General features: G+C 36.2%; 1 protein-coding gene across 6 annotated transcripts in view; it reads left to right on the top strand.

The window, feature by feature from the left end:
- Positions 1-24,397, top strand: part of FHIT (fragile histidine triad diadenosine triphosphatase) — a 632,955-nt gene that overhangs the window by 175,876 nt on the left and 432,682 nt on the right. For all 6 annotated transcript variants that reach the window (XM_052778553.1, XM_052778548.1, XM_052778551.1 and 3 more), the window contains one exon: positions 23,295-23,416. In XM_052778553.1, the coding sequence (XP_052634513.1) occupies positions 23,317-23,416 (100 nt within the window). In that variant the 5' untranslated portion in view covers positions 23,295-23,316. The remainder of the gene's footprint in view (positions 1-23,294; positions 23,417-24,397) is intronic.

Genomic DNA, 24,397 nt, shown 5'->3' with positions numbered 1-24,397 from the left:
TGTATTATTATTTCTATTAATACTTCTGCCACAAACCATGCAGATTTACAGCACACTTATAAATTCTGTGTTCTTAATGAAATCTTTCTTAATGTCCTAAATTCTGCTGGCCATTCATTTTTTCTTTATTTTTCTTTTTTCTCTGCTGAGTTACGCAGTTTCTTAGTCCTGACGCATATGTATTGCTGGGGACAGCTTTACATTCTTCCATTCATTATGTATCTCTCACTACTCATCTAAACCACGTTAGGTTTTTTTTTTTTTTTTTAAATCAATCTGACCTAATTTCTGTTTGAGGTATGACCTTCTGTGAGCTTGCAACATGTTCTTAAACAGTGCCCAACTTCATATACCCCAAATCACTTGTTCTCAACTGACCTTTATAATGAACAATTCACACTGTTTTATTATTCAGGTTTCCTGCTTAGTTTACTGAATGTTTACTTAGTTTACTGTCACTTTTTTTTGCTTTCTTGCATTGTGGGTAGTTTTGTTTTGTACACCTGAATCTTAACTTTGCTTACAATTTTGGGGAAGAGGTAAGCAAAGGCAAGATGGTGATGTTTTCTAAATGGTCTTCCAAGAACTGTGCCATCATATTCCTTTCTTTTTTTCAGTCTAAGATTGGTAGTTCAATCTATTCCTTTGACTATAACTTGTCACATTTGCTTCAATTTCTTAGTAACTTTTTGAACAGAAATGTGCACAAATATATGCAAACGAAAAATACTGTTAAAAGTTGGGCTGCATTTGAGATGTTGGTATTGCCAGTTGCTAGAGGATCATAGAATCCCATGGGTCATCTCGTAGAGTGGAAACAGTATATGTTCAGTGGAGCTGGTGTGGATGCTGAAGGGCTCAGTTTTCTGTTCATAGTTTGGAAACAATCATAAGAAAATTCCTATAACAGTTGTCCTTGTGGACAGACCTTCCAGTGCTTAGAGAAAATATTTGTGTATATTCCATTGAAAAAACCAGATTTTATTGACCAAGGAAGTTAGTCTGGTATAGTCTAGCTTGCTTCTGCTGTAAAGTATGCATTCAATTTTGATAGATGAATGGAGTTTGGTTTGTAGTTGTGTAGGTTAAGGAAAATATTATTAATTTGGCCTAAGTATTTTTGACACTATAAATAAATCTAAAAATTTATTTATAATTTGTGAGAAGACATGTCTGTTAGATAAAGTATTCAAGTGCTCTGATTTGGAATTGAGATTTTGAGGTAGAAGTTGGCAGATTGAATACTGAAACAATACTATCCATAGATTGTGAGTTTTGAGTGTAAGCTTGATAAGCACGACCATTGTATGATTCTTCTTCCTCACTTGAATAATTGCCTGAGAAGAAACTGTTCCTGGGTCATCTTGGTACAAAAGGACATTTGAGGATAATAAGTTTTTGGTTTAGAGCATTTTTATTTTTATTTTTTCCAACTGATACTTACGAATGCAAAAATTCTGCTTTGGTTTGGTCTTGCTCTTCTTGTATATAAACATTTTTCTGCTATAAAACTAATGTAAAATGTGCTAGCTGTAACAGTGAAAGAGTACACATACTGCTGAAAGTTAATCAGATGACACAGAAAATTAACTAGTATCGTCTTAGGGTTACTTTTGATTGCAGAAATCACTCTTTGCCCTGAATAGGCAGTTCAAATAAATTGTGCAAATAGACAATGAGTTAATGGAATAAATTAGAAGGGGATTAGTAGTAGAAGCCCTTTATTCATCAGAGGAATGTCAGAGAGCTGTATATACCACTTAAGAATTAAATTTTCCAGTTTCCATGTTATTTCATATTATTGTTTTGATATACTCATGTTGAAGGTATAGGATGAATCTTGAGTATGTGTTCTTGAATGGAATAGGTATATCCATTTGTAATCTACTTTTTATTCCTTTTCAAGTTTGGGGAACTTTATTAAAATAATTTAAATCTGAGTCAAATACTAGTGTCACATCTGGGACATCCATACCATTGACTGATGAAATAGGCTATAAATTTTTTCAAATAATAAAATAAATTATGGAAAATTTACCTAGTTTAACTTTATGTGAGTGAAGTGGCACTAAATGATAGCAGATACTAGATCTACAATATTGATGTGATAAGTAGGATTTCTGAGAACATATCTTAAGTTGATTCTAGTGTGATGGGAAATTTTCCTTCCTGTCATAAGGCTTTGGATTGTGCCTTTAGTAAATTAAAACAAAATAAACCAAGAAATTAATTTAAAACTGTGTTGATTCAGAAGGAATTAAGTGTGGCAACACTTACATCTAATGCATTAAAGAATTGTGTGTAAATACATATTGCACTTAGGCTTACCTAGTTATTTACATATTATATGCACTACAGTATAGTAGTTTTAAATGTCTTTAAATGCAAACTGCTGCTGAGGTTTGATTGCTGATTTGAGATAATACTTCACTTGTGTTTGGAAAATAAATTCCTCGAGGGAAATCAATATTTGTCATGTCAGATTCCATACCTTCATTTGTTGGGGGACAGGGTTGCCTCTGGGGAAGAACTGATCGTTCATATGCTACTGTATTAGCAAGATCTATTTGCGGAAAAAAGGATTGCTCAGTCCAGATTCATCTATCATCCTGCTCTCTTCTGTCTTTTCCCTGAACACCGTGCACCAGCGTGGGTAAATTCTACATTCTGAACTCGAGAAAGTAATAGCTCTGGCTCCTGGTGCCTTGTACCCCATAAATGTTTGACTGTGTATGTTTGTGTTCAGTAGGGATAGGGAATACCATTGTATGGGAAAGATAAAAGGCATTGTAAATAGCTGGAGAAACATGCTTTACCGAGGTTTTTCTCCAACATAGAAATAATGACATAATGTATGCAATAGAACTGCCTTTTTTTCCTCATGTTATTGAGTGAGTATAGGCATATATATGTGTGCACCAAATGTTAGTAAAATAAATGACATACTAATAATATGCTCTGATTTGTCTTCAGAATTCTCACATGAAGTGTGGTGCTCCAAATAATTCATCATATGTATATTTCTTCTTTAAATAAAAAGCTGTTTTGCAAATTTAGCCAGCTTCTCTCTATGGACATGTAGAAATTGGAGAAAAAAGTTTAGCCTGCCCAGTAAATAACCTCACTATCCATCCAAGTAGGGTAGGCACAAGCATGGTTCCCTCATTGTGCCTTTCAGAAGGTCAATCTCCTGCAAAATAGGGTCCTTGTGCTCTGTTTGCCCCCATGCACAGACCTAGAAGTGTTCACTCTGGGGGAATGTGGCTGCTCCCCACACTGCTTTTGAGTTTCAAATCACATTTCAAGAGATGCAATTGCTTCAGGGACCTCTTATGAGATTATGTGACTCTTTCATCCAAGATTACTCATCCCAAATTGCTAATTCTGCAGAGTAGCTTCTTTATCAGTAATGCAAAGACTCCAGAAGCGTACTAGCCTGCTTTAATAGTGCAAATGTCCAGGGCACAGGTGCAAACTGAGAAGCTGCATCTGAGCAAATCTAGAGCTGTAGTATCCTGTGCTGGACATTCTGCAGAGATGCATATCAAAGTACTTTGTAAAAGTAATAATTTTGAGTAAAGTATTCACCTGTAGGAATACAGATTAGTTATTGCTATAGCAACCTGTATATATTCTTCAGTTAAAACAATCAATTACAAAATATCAGTCCTACATCTTAGAGTAAGGCCCCAAATTCCATTCTTCAAAGTTAACACATAGGTCCATCACAGCTTGGAACGTATGTTCTACGTATAGAACTGGAATACTTTGCTGCATGTTGCTCTGTAGCTTTTGAGTTTCACTTTCCATTTAGCTAAATACATTAAGAGTGTGTTACATGCAAGCAAAACAACAAAAGAAAATCTCCAAGTGTTTTAATCACTTGAAACATTGTATTCAGGAAATGTTCGGTTTTGTGGATGTGGGTTTCTGTGCTTTAACACTGCTCTAGCAGTGTGATACTGGAAAGTGTACTCCTATGTTATATCACTCATTCAAGGGCTATTGAACAGGTCAAAGGGGAGCATGTAGAGAGCATGTTGGATTGCCAGTGGGTAGGACCTTTGCTCAACTTGTGCAATGCAAAGTTAATAAGCATATATTAAAATGAGAATCAATTATCAAGATTAATACTAAATAACCTGGATTAACTCAGGTTAGATTGTTAGTGCAATTACTTCAGAGAGTACAAGAATAAGAATTACTTGTTAAAACTTACTGTCAAAGAAAATCTTTCCTTGGAAGTGATTACCTATTAAACTGCATTAATTTGTGAAGTTTTAAATTTTTGAAGATTTAACTGATACAGGAGACAGAATGATGTATGTCTGGCAGTTCACATGTGTTGATACATATATATGCGTACAAACATCTTGTTTTAATCAAATAGCAAAATATGAGCTACTTTACCTATTTCTACTGCAGAGAAAGGTTTTTCCAATATCATTGTAAGAACTTGACTACAACAATATGAAAGGAGCTTTCTTCAGCACACACGTAAGTACTTTCAGTGTAGGGGATGTGGATACTTTTGCTCGTGCTAGTCATTCAAGGAAGCAGTGGAAAGAGATAGGAAGAGGATGGGAAAAACACAGCCTTCCATGTTTTTAATGATTATTAGGAAGCCATCTGTGGCAAGATGCCATTTAACAAGTTGAGGGAGTAATATTTATCTAATGTAAGAACCTGCTGCACCATAAGGCTTGTGATGTTATTGGTGGAAACCTAATGATTTTTTCCTTCAATGGTCATTCATAATCTACCTTTTTTTCCCATATTGAAGAACAGATTTCTGGGACTGGTTGTGGAATGTCCGTCCTTGGAGATTCAGTTGGCCAAAGTCATGGTTGAAATGATGTAGTGTTGGCAATAGTTACTCTTTTGTCCCAAGGTGGGAGGCGACATTTGCATAGAACCCTTCTAGCCAACATTTTTAGACTGCATAGGAGTTCTAATAAAAATAGCTACTACTTCTCTCTGCACCTTTGACTTAATGATCTTCTGATGCTGGGGGGAGAGGGAAATGCACAGTTCAGCTGGTTATAATGCTGTCGGAAAAAAGAAAATTATTAGCTAACTGAAGTTTGAAGGTAAGGGGGTTTTTGTTTGTTCTGGCCATGCTGTCATTTTGGGTTTTATGATTAATGATTAAATTCTTTGATTTCATACCAGTTTGACTTGGGAAAAGACAGATTTCCTGCCAGGCAATAATATCTGTGTGTGAACTTCTAAAGTTTCTACAAGCCATAACTTTGAAATATGTTAAGATTTCCATAGTGCTTTTTTATGAAGTGTTTGTGTGCTTGTATATTTGTTGCTGTTTACCGAAATTTGGTTTCTTGGCAATTAAGTACTTCTTCAGTAGAGAGGAAATATGAGAAAGCTTTCTATGGATTTTGTTTTCACTTCCCTTCTTTCCAAAAGCTCATAAAGTGAGAAATGCATGTCCTTTTTATTAATTCTGTGATTAAATTATAGGGTTTAATTTTTTTTTCTTTTCTTTTTGGTAGAAAATGTTAGATCATTTAAAAGACTTCTGGTTTCTGGACAAATTTTTACCATTTCAAGATGCCAGAGCTTAGGTTTCTCAGCTACATTTTCCTTTTCTTCCCATGACCAGGTATTATGTGACCCTGTACTTCAGTACATTCTAACAGATTTTAAATAAACCTTCTCTAAATTAGTGAAAGAAAATTAGAAAATTTCCAGGGAAATCCCTTGCCAGATAGCACATCTGTCAGTGCATTTCAAGCTGGAGTAATTTTCATCAGCTTCCATCAGCAGTTTTGTTCAAAACTCAAATAAAATGTTTGCTAAAGGCAAATACAATTATTTTAGGGCATATCTCAAACTTTGATCAAGTACCAAATATTTTACTGTTGAAACTGTAATGTCCCAAATTATATCAACAATGAACTAGTTAAATAAAAAACTAAAAGAAGCATCTGAAATGATGCACAATAGTGTGAAAACCTCTGGAGACATTCTGTAAGCAAAGTGAAATAGAAATGACTACTCTTTCAAATACTGATAATATGCAGAGATGTTTGTCTTCATCACTAGCTGAAAATGTGGCATACTACTATGTAAATTTGATTTTAGTCCTAATTAAATATTTAAAAGATGTTGGCTTTCTGTTGCCCTTTTGAGAAGACAGAATATTCTAGGTACAACAACTTCTGGCTTCATATTACTATAAAAATTGTTATAAACGTGTAAGATCTGTTGACAAAATATAGTGAATTTGATGTCAATTTGAACAACGAATGTCTTCTAAGTACTGTCTGAAGACGGATATTTTAGCTGGAATATAATAGATTTCACTTATCTTGGTGATATTTAAGACCATTGATAATTTTACACAGATGAAATTAGTTAAAAGAGAGTAATATTTTCTTAAGGTTTTGTACAATTAGTCTCTGGGAAAACTATTTTTTCAAACAGTCAGTAAATAGGTGATCACTTTAAAATGATTTAGTATTCAAAAATTTCATTTTAACTTGAATACGTTATGGTGGTTTAGTACTTGAGTTCTAGGAAACTCCTTGAGCTGAAACTTGCAGTATCTGGTTCTGATGTTCTATTGCTAGGTGTAACTCTTCTTGCTTTTAATGAGCAACTTACATGTCATCTAAATGAAATCAGGACTGGAAACTGTCCAGCTTCTACTGTCTCGGGTCAGATGGCAGGATTGTTTGTTTAGGGCTCTTTCTGCAAGAGCTGTGCTGTCAGAGGGCTTTCACAATGGTATCTGTTGCCTCAAGAGCATGTACCTGCAGTCTGGAGGAGGCAGTTATCACCGGAAAAGAACTTGCATATAAACCCTCACAAGATCGGCCATCACCTGCTCCTACAAGGTGCAGAGGGGCTTTTTTTGGAAGAAGGCACTGCAGAGCATGTTGGGGAAATGCTGTTTGTCCTTGATTCCCATGTGTACTTCTAGCTTAATTCCTGCCTGATTTATTTTCACAGGAACTAGCAAAGGGAACATGTCAGCTGCTGTTATTGTTGAGAATTAAAATTGAATGCCTTTGATAAAAACTGAAACGACAGTCCCCTGCTATGTTTTACCTTCCCAAGTCTCTTATGGTAATATATAGTAAGTGTTAACAGAAGTAGCACTTGGACCATTTCAAGCAATTGAAGAGAAAATTCAGTAGAAGCCCTGCTGAATTTACCAAGCCTAGGCAAGCTTGGTATTTTATTTTTCTAATGGAATTTTTTTACCCAAGCTTTGTTCATTACCACTTGTGCATGGAAATCAGAGATGCACAATGAGATCATAATTCATTCTTTGTATATAAATGTTACACGTACAAACTGCATGGAGAGAACATTATTAAGAATGCAAAAACAAGCAGTTGAGGGAAGAGGGTGTTAACATTAAGGTTGGCATTGCAACCTAAATTGAGCTTCTCTTATGCATATGCATTATGATGAAGTCTTTAGCTATAAGAATGCATAAGACTTTTCCAGAAGATGTCTTCCTTACTCAGTACATGAGATGGACAGTACTCAATTAATGAGCAGCTATTCAAGATGTTGTTTTATCCTCAGTGTTTGATATGTGGCCCTAAGCCTTATTTACAGCGCATCGTTCAGATGCTGCTCAGAAGTCAGAATTATTAATTTCCTCATAGGCTTTTCTGTGCTGCTCATCACTGCTGTATCCAAGTGCTTCACAGGTTTTAAATTAAATTTATCTCCACAAAACCCCAATGAGGGATGCAGTATTATCTCTATTTTACAGATGGGGAACTGACAGAGATTAAGGTCAGAATAATTCACCAAATTTGGATGCACTTTTTAAGACATAAGATTGGATTTTTAGAGCCCTTCAGATCATATAGTACATACCGTGTTCAGAAAACAGCACTTGCTACTTCAACTTCAGGTGTGTTTTTCTTGTGTCTAGATATCTTTCTCAGCATCTCAAGTGTGTAAACTGAAAATTACATGGCACTATTGATCACTAAGGAAAAGTTTGTATTTGATACCTTATGTAGTATCACACAGGAACTCTGAGCTTTCTCTGAAAGAGGCAAAACTTCAGTGAATCACCTGCAGAGAAGAGACAGTGGGTCCTGCTGAAAACTCTAATATATGATTTTATTATTAAAGACTGTTTCTTAATGCTTGTACATATATCGGGATTACACAAGCCATCTGAATGCTCATCCTTGTCAGTTTGATTGTTTGATTTTTGCAATGGAGAAAGATTAATTTGAAATATTGAAATTCATGATCCAGTTAATTTAGGGAATGAATATTAATTGAGAAACCCTGTTGCCTAAAAGGTAGTATTATCTTTTCTATAATAAACATTAAGAGGATCTTTCCAAATGTACTTTCATTTATTTTCATATTATATTCAGATTTCTTTCCTCTACGAAGACATTCTAAATACCAGAAGATTCATGAGCATGTCTAGCAAAGTACTATTTCTCAGTTTAGGAAAACTTTAATTGGTGATTTTTAAGGGTCATCTCCACATTTTGTATAGCAAGTACAATTACATGTACCTGATTTTACTTGTAATTTCTCCTTTGGTAGTTTATTTTATGCTAGTTCTTCTTTTAGGCTTGCTGGCTGCTAAAAGAGAAGCATAGATAATTCAAGATGACACCTTAGGTCTTCATAGTCTTTTAAAACCAGCAGTATGGATTTGAACCAAGGCTAAATATAGTGATCTGTGAGTCTTTCTATTAATTTTGGAGAATTTTAATTTTATTAGATTGACCAAGGAACAAAGATTTTACTGTATCCTTTTCTGGCAATTTGTGCTCTCCTAAGTCTATCTGTGCTTTCTTTTCTTATGTGTAAGATGGATATTTCTATATATTTTTCCAAAGCTCTGAAATCTTTAGCTGACAATTATTAGAGAAATGAAATGTTTCTTGTGTTCAGTGCGGCTCTGCCTATCAGCATAGTGGCTATGTATGTTGTAATTGCCTAGCTAGTTATAGAAGCAGTTTCTTTAAACACCTTTTTAGTGTTAGCCTATCTTTAGCTTATTATTAGACTACATTCCTCATATTGTGTGAAGTGCATAGCTTTTGTGGAACTGGAATGCTACTCTATGTGTAGAGTTGGGAGATTTTGTCCTGGCTATGAAGTGCACTTCTGTAAGCCAATACATCTCTTATAACAACAAGAGAAAATGAATTTTTCAGTAGTTTCAGTCAAAGTCTCTGTTGTTTACAGTTGTAACCATTTCCAGGCTGCTTAGAACCAGCTATTCCCAGAGCTTTATGGTATTGCTGTGGCATTACTTACAGAGCAACTGCTTGCTATTGAGGAAAAAATGAAAGTTAGTGAGAACTCTGCTTGACTAAGTATAATTACCTACTGGGTAGCTTGTGTAGTACATATGTATCATGTAAATGACCTTTTAAATAATAAAGACCAGGCAAATTACATCCATTATTTAAGAGGTGCAACGATAGTCCAAAGTTTTCATTAGAAATAACCAATTTATGCCCACCTTCTGTAAAATATTTGATACTGGTTCTCAAGCAGTCAGGGCTGTAAGTGGAGGGCTGTGGAACTGAGCTAGCAGTCTGTTTTATGAATTATCTGTCCAGTGGAAACCAGTGCAGTCTGAGGAATTCACAAATAAATCAGAGCTTCAGCTTTGACAAATGCTAGCCAAATTTTTGAACATACAGAGGCATCTCCAGTTGAGTTCTCTGCCAGTTTGCCATAGTTCAGTCTAAACATTCATCCTGCAGATTGTAGATTAAGATTTAATCATGTCTATAGATTTCTAATTACTCATGAATATCTTATTAGAAAGCCTTGCTGGCAAGGATCTCCAAAGCACTTTCACTAGATTATACAGAAATTTGTTCCAGAATTGGTTGCAGAACAGTCATCTGGCACCCAATTCTTATTTAAAATGTTATCAGGTTTACTGACAAATGAGAACATAATACTGTCTCAGTTATTCCAATTCACCGTGTGACCATAAGTGGTTTTTTTTAATCTTGAAAAGTTAAAAGTAGTAACACTAAAACATTTTTTTGTTGATGCCTGAGGTGATGCAGAGTTGGAAAGGAAACCAGAAATACAGCAAAAACATACAAAATTACTTGCTTGGTTTATGGCTTGATTATGTGACTCATGCAATTCTGTGTGGTGAGACTAGGTCAAAAAATAATCATATAGACTATTGTCTAAAAGGAAAAAAAATCAGGAACCTTAGGGTAGTTACAGATAGACTAAAAGGCGTATTTTTCAGGATAGCTGGCAACCATGAAGTAAAAAGCAAGCTGGAGAATGTGCATATGCAGGTAAATGTTATAATTAGTATGCACTACAACATACTTATGGCATAAGACCATTAAAATAATAACACTTGTAGAAATTATGTGCACTTAAAAATTTTCCTATCTTTTTAAGGAAACGTTTTAAGCAGTCCTTAATCTTTTACCAAAGAAGATGCAGGCCAGCATCTTGAAAACACAGGTTTAGGCTCCTTACCACAATATCTTCCCCTCTGGTTTTGACTTATCTGTATTTCTGCTGCAAGTATTACAGTGGAGAAAATACCTTATTACATCTATATTTTTTAAATTTGAGTTTAATAATATTGACAAGATTATCTTTGACTTCTTTTGCTTGTGTAAATTAATGAAAGGAGAAAATGCTGGAGTTGTGTTAAGTTTTGATTCTGAAAGTAACCTATGGAAGCTAGAAAACTATATGATACATTTTAGTGGTTGATTTGCTAAGAGCTCATGTCTACAGTGGACAAAGACTCATAAAGAAAGCAATTTAAGGTGAACACCTTTAAATAAAAAAAGTGCTTGGGAGATGCATGCAACAACGATGACTATTTCAACAGGTAGCATAATAGTCATTGCCCTAATCTAGGTAAGGCGTACTGTAGCATTATGATGTTGCACAGAAATTATTATCGTCTGTTATTCCAATTTCAGAGCCTAAGTTTCACTACTGTTATGTCAGGACACCACACTACAGCCTGTTCTCCAAAGTCCAGACAGTTGAATACAGGCAGGTGGATTCACTCAGAGACATCTCTTGCTGTAGCAATGTTTCCTAGAAAACATCAAAACCAAATTCTCCCTAGCATGATTGTGTCCGTGGCCATGTTCCAAATACAAATTTAGGCTGAAATGGACAAACACTGCATTGACCCTTTTTTTTTTTCATAAGCATCTGTTGCCTATGTTTTGAGGTCTGTGTCCAGTAAAGGCTCTGACAAACCTCATGTTGGCTTTAGACAGGGAAATTTGGCTCTTTTGGTTGGGAAGGAGAGGCAGAATAGCCAGGTCTTATGCTAAAATCTAACCCGAAATCTGTTAGGATTAGTATCTTACTGGACTAAATCTAATGCATGTGTATATTAGATAACAGGAACTGCAAGCCACTTTTTCCCAGCAGAAAATATCTTACGGAAAGGGGTCATATTCAGTAAATAGATGTATTTTGGTATAACCCTAGTAGGGTTGATTTTCTGCTACCAGATATGCAACATCTCCTGAAAAATAATAACATAAGACTGGCCTATTTTTGCCTAAATTTAGTTAAGTCATCATGTTCAGAATTATCTAACCAACCACAGTAAACTGTAAGTAGTTTCCCATAGTGCTTTAATGCTGGTTTGACAGTGAGAAAGAGTTTGTTTCCCTTTACAAAGTTTGCTTATTCTTTCCATTGACTTGTAACCCAGTTGTCATTCAACATTACCTTGTTGACTGAGTACCTCATAGTGCACTGTTCAGAAATGCAGAAAGCTATGATCCCTGCTACAGGTATCTTTGATAAAGACAGGGAAGCGGCCAGAAAGCAGGAATGTTATTTCCCATTTTCTGAACATGTGGTCAAGTATACAGAGAGCATTTGTGGAAAATCAGAGAGAAAATATGTGCAGAGAGGGAAAGTTAAACCTAGAAAAGTGTACAACCTCTTTTTCTCAGATAGATTCCTTTACTCATGACCACCTTTCTTCAAATAGTTCACTAAAGCATACAGTCTGTATTTTTTGAAAGATTTACAAGCCATTTTGTGCGTTTACAGCTGTTTTCTCTATTTTCTTTCCACCATTGTTTGCATGCAGTTTGCAGTCCTACTGGTTTAAATGAACCAGAAATAATAAAAAAAAGTCATGCACGCTTGCATTTTGCCAGTGACTATGGTGTAAATAATTAAGGGAGGGCTCTCATTCTTGTGGGGGGAACAAAAAGAGGTGTGGGAAAGATGGGGACATAAATCCTTTGAAATGAGGCTTCATTAATTCCAGTGCCCATGGAACAACATGGTTTAAATGGCTTTATTTCGGAGAGCACGTACGTATATAAGGTGGTAAAATGAAAGCTAATGGGATGTCTTAAAGATTCCAACATCTAGCATTAGACATAAATGCACTGTACATAAATGTAAAGAACCCACTATCTAGTATTATTAGCTATATATAAATGTAAATCTGACAATAAATTTTCATTAAGTGACTCTTCATCTATATGCCTGAGGAATTGTTAGGCAAATTGTAGTGTCTGCATTTTCCTCTAAATGTTTGTGTTACATTTATTAATTCAGCAACATAAAATGCTTGTGGAGACACTTGGGTATCGCAGGAATTGCTCCAAATACAAGTTCATAGTATTACAGAGGCAAAACCGTGGTCTAATACTAATACATTGCATTCAGAATGAAATTAGGTACGATAACACCAGACTTGTTCTTACTATTTGCGTCTTATTTTTCTTTACTTGGGCAAAAAGTATGGCCAAGAGACACTGTATATGTGTGGCTTTTTTCTTTTCTTTGTGAGTTTTCAGAAGTCGCAACTGCCTCAATCTTTCTGTTGATAATTTTCTTTTTAGTAAGGCTGGATTTACTTTAACTCTACAGTCCTTTAACTAAAGTAGTTTCATATGAAGAAGGTGAAACTTTTTGCATCTTTCAGTTTCTGTGGTGCTAAGTATCAAAAAGTTTAAAGGACAAAAGAACAAAATAAAATCAATCTTTAAAAGTATATACTGAATCAATAGGGTTTTTGAAGTGAGGTAACGGGTTTCTCAGTACCATAAGTTAAAAAATGCGGGACTGTGTCTGGAAACTCACTATGCAACATCTCTTCCTCGTTGCACACGTTTTTTTGTCTGGACTTGTGCTGGCCCTGAGTTGTGTGGACCATCCTTTTGCCATAGCACACCCTGTGCTCTCTCTTTTTCTGATTGTGCTTTGGTTTATACCATCACAGAATTTTGGGAAAAGCTATTTCTCTCTTCTCCCAATGGACTTGTACTCCTTGAATCTTTTCACTTAGCTCCCTGCAGCTTTTCTTCTGCAACTCTATTTGCCCCACCTCTTCTGACCAATACTATAGATATCCAAATTGCATTCACTCAAAGGAAATAGTAAGCCACTTCAGGGGATGGCTTAGTCTTGGTGTGTATTTCTAAAGCCTATAAAGTGACTTTATGTAGTGCTATATAAGTAATAAATAAGAATGCTAAAACACAACAGCTTTTTCTTCTCTCCACATTTTTAAAGCCACCTTTTCCCACTGAAGGCTATAGCAAAAGAACATTCCTAGTTGTTCCATCATGTCAGCTCTTAGTTTGTAGCCTCAAAAGAAATGAGCATAAAATCAAGTGTTTCAATGTGCAGTGTGCTAGTCTCTATAGCGACCTTCCTCCCCCATCTGTCCCTTCACCAGGGTAGAGTTTTCCTTACACTTATATATCTCAAGAAATGTCAGAATCTTTTATTGTTCGTCTAGCATGTAATGTAGCCCTAGGTAGCCACCCTAGAAAAAAGGATTTCCACAGTCTAATTTCTACCATTTACTGCATACCATGTAGCATTTTCTTAAGTTTTTCCTTTTCTGCCTTTTACCTTTCTGCTTTAAAAAATGGTATGATTGATATTAATATTTTTTCCCTGATAAAAATATATTTTCCCTTGATCTTAGTGTTGGTAATACATTATTCAGTGTTCCTTCTTAATAAAAGCCACTGGTTGTTCCATTACTCACAATAGTTATTACAACACTAAAGGTCTCGTTCATCAGAATGACTTGCAGAGGCAAACCCAAAACCTTGATTTCTCCATGCATCAGGATAATAGCTATGGTGCATGCAAGTTATTAAACAATGTTTAAAATATAATGTGTGTGCGTTTGTTTTCCTAGGAGTTTAACACTAAGGAAAGATTTATGAACATTTATTTTATTGCATATCTATGCTTGTACATATTTTGCTCTTTCAGTAGAAGTCAATGAGGAGGTAAACCTGTTGATTGTATCCCATTTCATAAAACATCTTCTTTAAAATCACTGATATAGTACATGGATTTTGAAAAGTTCTTATCAGACTTTTCTTTGGATTCATGTCATCTTCTTGGATGACGATGGAAGGAGGAATTATAATCTTGGATCATCTCTGCTAATATGAGGAAAAGTGGGCACAGATATCTAGCAGAGAAGATTGTGAAGCTCTAGATCAAGTCTTGTTATTGGGATTCTGTTTAAAAGATATCTTCTGTAATATTGCAGTGTGATAAGTTTATGCTTATGTATTCTGGCATAAAATGGACATAAACCAACTCCAGTATAATGCAAGACAGGAATTTTATTTCATGTTAGTCATCATAGAAGGGTTTTGAAAAAAGTAAAGTTGCAGGTATAGCTAGGGTGTCAAAATAGCAAAAAGAAATTTAATGTGATATTTGGAAACAAGTCCTAGTATATGGAAAAGTTGAGCTGTTACCTCAGCACGGAGGCAGACAATGAACTTCCACTGCCAGAACTATTTTCTCAGTATGGTTAAATGCTCTATGAGTCATCTTCTAGTGAACATGGTACACATATGGGCAGTTGAAGAATGTAGAGCATGTTTAGTGCTTTCATGATTCTTCTAAGCCCTCACTTTTCTTTAAGTTTAATGTATTACACAGTTCTTTTCCCTTTACAAACCTTTTCATTTATTGTGTATAACTTTGCACTCTTTACCTGAATTATAAGAAACAAACAAGATGGCCTAATTTGTATTCCAAAATGCTTGCTATAGAAATGAATTTGACAACTACTTCTACATCATTTAAAAATATTTATGCCCTCTACATGTATTATGGATGGTATATTGCTTTTGATGTCTGGCTTGATTCTGCATTTGTTGATTAACTTGTTAATGTTGTCATTGCTTTACAGTGTTGCTACAGAGCTGTTCACTTCCTTTTAGGTGTCTGTATCCTTCTTGGTCAATAAAGACCTGGGTGTCTGGAAGTTTGAATTGTTTTGGGGGGGGGGGGCTTGTGGGTTTTTTTTGGGGGGGAGGCTGTTTTATTTTGGTTTTTGTTTGTTTTGTTTGTTCTTTGGGTTTTGTTTTGGTTTTAATTCTTCTTTTAAAATGAAGACTGTAAAAGTCATGTCAATGACAGACCAAACAACCAGGAGAGAGGAAACTGAGGACAGACTTACATACATGTGCCTGTGTGTACCCACGCAGTAGCTTATTGGGTGTGATAGACAAGCTGTTTAATGCCTGAAGAGGAACAATTTTGAAAAAAAAAGTGTAAAATGTACTTTAAAAATAAATAAATAAATAAATAAATAAAAGGGAAAAAGAACCAAAACAGATGAAGATCCAAAGGGAGGCAGCAGGTAGATGTTTTAGTACTGTGTAAGGCTCCCCTTAAAGCTTACCAGCATTTAAAATGGATCTGAGTTTTGCTTTATTCTGGGGGCTGTAAGTTCAGATCCCAATACAACTAGTGTATGCTAGTATTGTATTTGACCTATAGCTTTTAAATAGGCTAACAGTGCTTTGTTTGAATTTTGTGCATCTTCTGCTTCAAATACATTATGTTGAGGGCTAGACTGGTTGTGCAGATGGTGTTGAGACAGGTTTAGAGGCATGCAGCTTTACTATCAGGAGCCACAGATGAAGACACACGTCAACTTGCTGGTGGTCGGCAGAGTGGGAAAAAAGAGAAAGCCTTGTACAGCAATAGCCAAAATATTGGTGTGTTGTCAGCACTGTTTTAGTCACAAAGCCAAAGCACAGTACCATAGAGGCTACTGTGAAGAAAGTTAACCCCATGCCAATTGGGAACTACCTAGTTTTCATCAGACCCTGCTCATCAGGCCTCCCTCAGGTTCCTGCTCGTGATGCTATTAATGTTAACTGGAGCATGCTGTGCTCGGGTTTGGGTGCTGCTTGGTCCATAAGCTTTGTGTAGGCACGGTCTTGGGTCCACTAGTGTAACCCAAAAGCTACAAACAGGCAGTAGGAGAAGGGCATGGAGGAAAGGGCGATTCTCATGGCGGTCACAGTCATGCCCTATGAGAATCTGCTTATAACAGCAATACCAGGGCTTCCAAGTGCAAGACTGTGAGATCAACACTGTGAGAGCAGAGTGGAAAAATACTGTCCCAGAGGGGCTGGGAAATGCTGCTGCAGCTTGGGTGAAAGGGAACAGAGCTGCAAGGGGAAGGCAGGCTATGGGATTGCAAATGGATGACCCTTAGCATCATACACACTAAGGTGCTTAGGTACTCTGCAACAGACCACAGTCTATTTTAATTTTAAGTGTAGATAATTTAGCTTGATTGACCATGCTAAGAAAATGGCAATATATTTAAACAGTAATAATTTTGATGTTTTCTTCCCTGCTAGATTAAGCAGGGGAAGCCACGTGTAGTGGATTCAAGTCCATCATAATCTGCATATGACGTGAGAAATCGGTCCTCGTCAACACCTCCAGGATTGGTTGCATGCATCACAGTTAATGGGCTTTCTGTTCAGTAGCTTCTGTGGGTGGTAAAAATGGAAAATAATCCACACAAGCTTTTCTGTTCAACCCCACATAGAGCATTAAATACCATCCCCATGGAGAGAATCTAGGCTATGGCTGTCAAAGATACTTGAGCACCTTTTCTAGTTTTGTAATTCTTCCTGGCGTTTTCAGAACAGAAATAGCAGTAGCATGCATTATTTTGGCTCACTGAGAGTGAGAGGGTATTTTTTAATTAGAGGCCGTTTTCTGAAACTGGAAGAAGTCAAAATACGTAGTTAAATCTTGTACAAGGGTGGGAGTAGAGGATGCTGAGAGATAAAGCCGCTCTAAGGACAAAAAGCTAGTAGAAAAACTGAGTGATTTTAGAATAAAATTCTTTCTTTTCATTATTGTTTTTTAAGTATTCTTTGGTAAATGGCAAATCCTGGCTTCTAGGAACAAGGGCATTCATTGCTATGTGCTTAGTTTAAATAAGTAATATTCTGAATTGTGTGGATTTCATCCTCACGAAGTGGCTGTGAGGAAGGGAATGAGTAACAAATAATAAAGCATGAAGAGAGGAGAGATAGCATGCAGGGCAGTTCTTCATTGTACATCACTTCTTGAACATGGTGCAGAATTCAGATGTCTCAGTAGGAATATCACTTTCCACATAATCAAACCTTTTAGAGGGAAAAATGCCGAATACACATTTAAGGGTATAGTTTTGTAGGATAAAAGGCAGTTTAGAAAATGTGATGGAAAAAACTGAAGTTAGCTATAAACATCATTTACTGGAGAGTTACCTTGTTCCCTCAACTACAGCATGTGACACAAATTGTCTTATCTTGCTGATTTTTTTTAAAAAATAGGATTTTTTGTAAGACCTTAAAAAAAAAATCAGCTATGTTGTTTTCATTTTGCTATATAAATTTGCAGTGTTCTTACAGTGAAATTGAGTAGCAGAATCAGGAGTGTCAAAATTAACGAACAGGTGACATTAATATGGTAAAATGACAAACTTTAAGAATACTCCTTGGATTGTTTCTAAAATATTCATTTATACTAGCACAGAGAGATAATGGTATTGTAATTGATTTTCTTTAATATACACATTTTAAGTTAGCAGCCCATTTTGCATTAGCTTGTGTTCTCTCGTTACAACCAGATTTGTAGCTTTCCTAGAACAGTGCTCGTGTGATTGCTCAGCAAAAGCCTTGAGCTTGGTTTCCAGTGCGTGGTGATCTCAACACCGTATCGTTAAGGACAAATAATTGTATGATAAAATAAAGAGGCATTTTGGAGGACCAGCACCATCTCAATTAAGCATCCAATGGGGAGGTCTATGGAGGCAGGAAGACAGCCTAAAAGGATTAGTGCCATCACTCCTTATAGGCAGTACAGAAAAAGTAATTTCCAGTGGTGTTCCAGGCTATTGGTCTCTGACTCTAGAGATGACATGTAACAAGCAGACACCTATCCTGATGTCCTAGGGACCTGTCTCTAGGTGAACCTTACCTTCTGTTCAGAGTTCTTCCTATGTATTTGACACCAATAATTCTACAGCTTATGCTATTTAAAAAATGAAGTACAAAACAAAACCCCAAGCCCCCCAAACCAAATAAACTTGGAGAATTGAGACCTGTGTTTAGATTTCCTCTCAAAAATACATTAAATGTATGAGTAGTATTTATATAGGCTGGGCAAATGCAATGTGCGTATTCTTGAAATTTTACAAAACTGTAATAATATTTGAAAATATTTCAGTGTATCTCAATATTTTTCTTAATTTTAGCACTCTTATTTTTCAGGATGTAATGTAGAATGCCAGTATAATTTTTTTTTTCTAGTACAGGTTATACAGATTTGAGATCTATTGTGGCTGTAAAATTAGTCTACTTGCTATGTTAGCCTTTAATACTGTATTCCCACCTACAACTGCAGGAACGCAGCTTGAAGGAAGTTTAATTAGGATAATGAGGCAGATGAAATAGGCAATGTAATGTATACGTGCAATATGAAGAAGAGTAAATACACTTTTCATCTGAATAGTCAGAATAGAAACCGTGTTAAACTGGGCTGAAATTTTATCAGAAATGGATTTCTTTCATTTTCTAACATTACTTTGTAATTGTCCTCCTTATTACTGAGGATTAGAAAGACTACTATCATTAAAGAAGAAACATCTTTCACCAATTATATTTAGTTTCTGTTTTAGCTGGCAGTGACCTCCTCTTTATATGAAAAATGGAAATCCCTGGAGGAACGGACTTAGTGAGGTGATTCCAGTCAGCTGGGAAACCTTGTGCACACACTATTTGCATCTCATGACCTGCATCCATGCACCTGTACTGTATTGATTCCAGCTTGTTTACAGGCCATTCAAGCAATAAACAGGTAGAATTTAGATGACTAAAAACTTGCTCTGCTCATAGCAGTTTCCTGCCTCGCTGCACTCTGGAATATTCTAGCCTTCCTGCAATGTGTTGCTGTGTAGCCACAGATTTTTCAGTTGTACCCATTACTCATTTCCCTAATGTATTTTTTAGCATTTGTATTGGTTCTGAGCACAGACGATCATGCTCTACAGAAGAACACAAATGATCACTAGGGCAAAAAACAGCTTAAGTAATATATAATAGATCATGAATAATTGTTTAAGAAAAAAATTTCCCATAATCCCTTTTCAGAATTGGAGAGAACAGCACTGGGAAATCTGCAGTATTACATAGCGCAACCAATACAACTGACACATTTGTTTGAAACACATGCTATATTTATTTAGTCTGAATCAAGATAGAAATATATTATTCAGATATATTATTGTGTAGTAAGCAAATAGAAAAGGTTTTAATACATGCATTAATTCCATGCATGAGATTTAAAAATGTTCTAATAATTCTGGGTCAGCCCAGTTGGGCTGTAAGCTGATTCTTCAAACTATTGTTCAGGGAGGTGTGAGGCCAGTGCTTTTACTTTACTGATCCTTTCTGGACTTTTTTTTAACAAGATGGCAGTGAAATAAGTAAAGATGTGTGTGCTACGTGTATTATGAATACATGGTATGGTCAATCTAAATTCTGTGGTCCACAGAATCTATGTATGGATCCATTTAGCATTTTCTGAAAATGCATTTTTAATTGTTTTCCAAGCATTGAAAATACGCATCAATATTAGAGAACAATGGTGACCCAAACTGTGCAGCTAATAACGTTGCACGCATTTATTTTGGCAAATGTTGAGTGTATTTATGCAGGATGTCAACTCAACTGACTAAATCTTTTTTTGAAAATCTCTCTTGAAGTATGAAAAAGGATGTATGGGATTGTTGTGATATGTATTTTTCCCAATAGAGCTTAGGGTTAATTTTCATAAAATCATTCCAGTGATGAAATTATGGTCAGTAACTGGTAGGGTCCAGATGATGGTGAATATCCTGGAGAGACTCTTCTCCTTTATGGTGTTACTGTAGATTGCAGTCGTATTCTCCATAGTTTCACTGGAGGTTGCACAAACTGCCTGTGATGATGTAGAGATTTGTAGAGTCATGGCCTTGGTTTCCAGTTGTGAATGAGCTTCTTGGGCCCAGGGAATTCTGCTGCTTCCCTGCCTGCCACAGGTTACCTGTCGGAGCAGTACCTGCTGGCTACAGTGCTCTGTTCAACTTCAGGTAAACCCAAATGTCAGTTTTGGAATTTGGCCTCCATTCCAACATTCTGGTACATTCTACCCACTGCTTTGTGGTACTAGCTCTTCCCATTTTGAGATATTGAACACTCAGGATTTCCCATTAATTTAACATCTCTTGTATGCAGACGTTAAATTGAGCTCTTTAGGCTAGATAAGTAGTCTACTGTTAAATCCAAATAGGATTCCAAATCCTCAGAGTTAAAAGGGGAGAGAGAAATACATTTTAATTGTGTGGTTAGTAGGATATTGGGTAGGATAGTAGGATATTTAGATATGTAGTAGAATATTTAGGATATTTAGATATTTAAGCTAGAAGAAAACATCTTCATATCTGATTTCTTGTTCAAATAAAAATGTTTTTTATTGCTTATCAACTCTCCAATATGGTCTTTATCTGTCCCAAATCCACTACCTGCAGTGATGTTTTGACTCGGCAAAACTTTTGTCTCGGGGGATGCCCTTGCCCATAACATGAAGCCCTTAACACAAATTTAACCTTGGTTCTTGTAATTATCAATATTTGTTCCATTCTGCAATGTGAAGAATTTCACAACATACACTTCAGAGTAAGATTTGGTTATTTTTAACAGTGAGTTTCAGAGTCAGCATTGGACTAGCAAGGCCCAAGGGAGCCCCTAGTAACTTTAGATAGATAATTAGAATAGAAAAGCACCAGGTCATCCATTTCCAGCTTTCCTGTAGTCTCAGTTGTTGAAGCATGGGATCCAGGCCTTATTTCCAATGTCATCAACCTTATCCTGCTATTGTTTATTGTTTTTTGCTTATGGCTGCAAACAGCCAAAGGACTTCTCCTGGTGATTAGTCAAATCTCAGGTTCTCTGCCTCGTTAAATTGAATTTCAAAGCATCAGATTTTAAAATCAGCATCTGTTATTTTAAAGCCTTGGTTCTGTGTTTAAGTCTATTCCATGTCTCTGGACAGTGCTTTTAGTTACCAGTAGTCTGGAAGACAGAGTAAGAACTGATTGGTAGTACTTTTATTTCCGTCCATAGTATTGCTAGGTGCAACAACAGGTGTGGTGGTACATTTGATTTTCCAGCTATTGGAGATACTAGCTTTCAGTTTCATTACTGGATGGTAGTCCTAGCTATTTAATGTGTTTTCCTCTTTTATCAGAAACATTTCCTTCATTGCGAAGAGAACCATGTCTCTGTCATATCATGAATAAATATTCTTGCATGTTTTAATCAGAATGAGAAACCCCCACCGGGGGTTTGCTGATGGACTGCTTAAGAGACATGAGGAAGATTGGTTGAAGTTCCTAGTAGTCATTTTTTTCAGACATCAGCACAAGATAGCAGGTGTTTCCCCTGGTAAGTGATTCTTCTAGTAGCTAAAGAGACTTGGGTTTTGTATGCTGTCAAGTTTCAGGTTTAATATATGGTAAGAGACACATCTTCTCAGACGCTTAATCTTCTGTTGACTTTATGGGGAAAAAAACAATTATAGAACCTTTTCAGATCTTTGAAATAGGGATGGTTGAAATCTCTGCTCTTCCGTGGTCTGCTCAAGCATTTCCTTTCATCTGTGATTTTCAAAAATAAAACAAGACATGGTGCCTGCTTAAAGAATGTTTATTAGTTGAATGTGTAGTCATCTGATTGGTTACTGTATCTTATACTAAGTTTTATATATGTTTTTCTGGTGCAAAGCCTGATAGATGCATCTGCTATCCTTAATTTAATGTAGTTAAGTTCTTTTGGGGAATCAGATAGCTAAAAAGCCAGAACTTCCTTCCAAAGAAGAAGCACTTCTCAAAGACGCTTTCAAAGTCTGTGCCCTTAGAGGGGGTTGTTATATGTACTTTTTGTTGGACCAGGTACAAGGAGTGGGACCTTAAATTGGAACAAATCTTTTAGATTAAGAACCAAGTTTGGGTCTTACTGAACACAGTAGGTTTGCAAGAAAATAACTGCAGCAAAAGACCCTCCTGACTCTAACGATATCTTTCCCCATCTGAAGCAACTTATAAAACTGTATTTTCTGATTAGTCATTTGGTTCAAACAAGGTAATGTTAGTATAATGCTTTTGATGTGTCTGAAGTATTGTCACATGAGATTCTTCATTACTTCATATTTTACCCTGCAGCACCTTGGATATTTCTGATTGAATTAAATACTTTAAATACTCTAGGGCTTAAAGACCTAAAATAGACACAGTTAGGATTGTGCCTTAGCTATTTAAGAAGGATTTTCATCCTTATCAGGAGGAGAGAAAATTTTAGTGAATGGAAGTGGAAATCTTTGGCTTGCTTTGTGTAAGACAAAATGTTGCATGCAACTATTGATCGTCTTCACATTTCAGTTGCTCAAACTAGAAAGCATGGATGGAAAAAGACTTAATAGGCTTTCCTTAATTTGTTGGTATTTCTTCAATTGAGGTATTTAGTGGAGAGATTGATTTAGAAAATGTGGTTTCTTTATTTTGTAAGTCCTGTGTGCATTGATTTGCATTGTGGCAAAGGGCATGTGAAATACTGTTCGTGCTTCTCCAAGCACATATGACCCAAATGCAGACAGTGCAGAACAAATGAAACTGGGAGGGAGAAATGACATTCTCTGTCTAGAATTTTGTAGCCCTGCCAAGAAGAGGAGGAAAGGGTTTAAGAAATTATATGTAAAATTTTTGCTTTGGGAAGAAGCCTTTTCCACCAGCCCTTCAAAGAAGTGATACTTTTAGGAAAGTCTTACCAAACTTTCCAAAGCCCGATCAATGCCTTGCTGAGTGCAGGAGGCACTTTCTTTCAGAAGCTGCCTAGACAATTTGGTTGTCTTATTCCTGTTGTTTGGAAAGGCAAAGTCAGTCCCTTAATTATCTTAACTATCGTCTCTTTCAGACGCTGAAGATTAACATTTATCATGCTGAGATTCGGGCAGCACCTCATCAAGCCCTCCGTGGTCTTCCTGAAGACTGAGCTCTCCTTTGCTCTCGTGAACCGGAAGCCGGTGGTCCCAGGGCGTATCCTTTCGAGCAGCGCCTCAACGATGGGTGCCCATGCTCTTGGGAAAAGCAGAAGCTCGGTGCGCTTCAAAGGCCAGGTAGGATGCTATGCGCGTTTATTCTGAAACCAGGCAGTGGAACGTAATACGCTTGATCGGTGTTGCAGAACTGCCGAAAACAGTTGCTTAGCAACTGTGACCTTAGAGGTGAATTTCTATTGACCTTTTCACCACAGAAGATGTATAAACAACCAGGTGCTACTAAAAGCATTTTAAAGTGTATCTGAGGTGGTACTGTTTAAATTTCATATTACGCTAAATAACACATCCTGCTTCCCTTTTAATAATGTCACTTATTTTTAGATGTGGTAACTTCTTTATGGAGGATTTTCAACTTCTCCTAGATAAATGTACACAATTTGTCAAATGGCAGCAGAATCCTGTATGAAGACTCATATTTTTTTGGGACAGATTGCTTTGATTAATTTAGGTGGGAATGGATTAAATAAACCATCTGTATAGCACACACATTTCCTGAGGAAAAAATGAAGCCCCATGTTGTAAGTAAAATTCTCAGTTTAGAAACTGTATAGGAACTTGATTCCGCAAGATGCTAAATGTACCTATTTAGTGTATTTTGTAGTGTGGCATATTATTTTCCAGTCAAAACTCTGCTGCTGTGTAACTTGTGCTGATTTCAGTGGCTGGAGGTGAAACTTTGCAGAAATACTCAAGACTGATCATTTCATTTCCATAGAGGTCCATGGTAAAATTCTAGTTGGAACTCAGTTAGGCAATGGCTGAATGTGTTTTGGGAAAAGAAGAAAGTCATGTGGAGTTCATTGAAAGCTTTCTTGTTCTTCTGTAGTTTTATGTTGTTTCTTTTGTAATTTAATGTATAATTTAAAATTTAGTAACCTTTAATATACTTTTTTAAACCCATAAATGTGTTTCTTCTGAAACATGGAACCTTCCTCTCCTCCTGTCACTTCTGTAGATT

The sequence above is a fragment of the Harpia harpyja genome, chromosome Z, assembly GCF_026419915.1.
Source record: "Harpia harpyja isolate bHarHar1 chromosome Z, bHarHar1 primary haplotype, whole genome shotgun sequence".
In the NCBI taxonomy this organism is placed as follows: domain Eukaryota; kingdom Metazoa; phylum Chordata; class Aves; order Accipitriformes; family Accipitridae; genus Harpia; species Harpia harpyja.
This window is presented reverse-complemented; position numbering and strand designations above follow the sequence as displayed.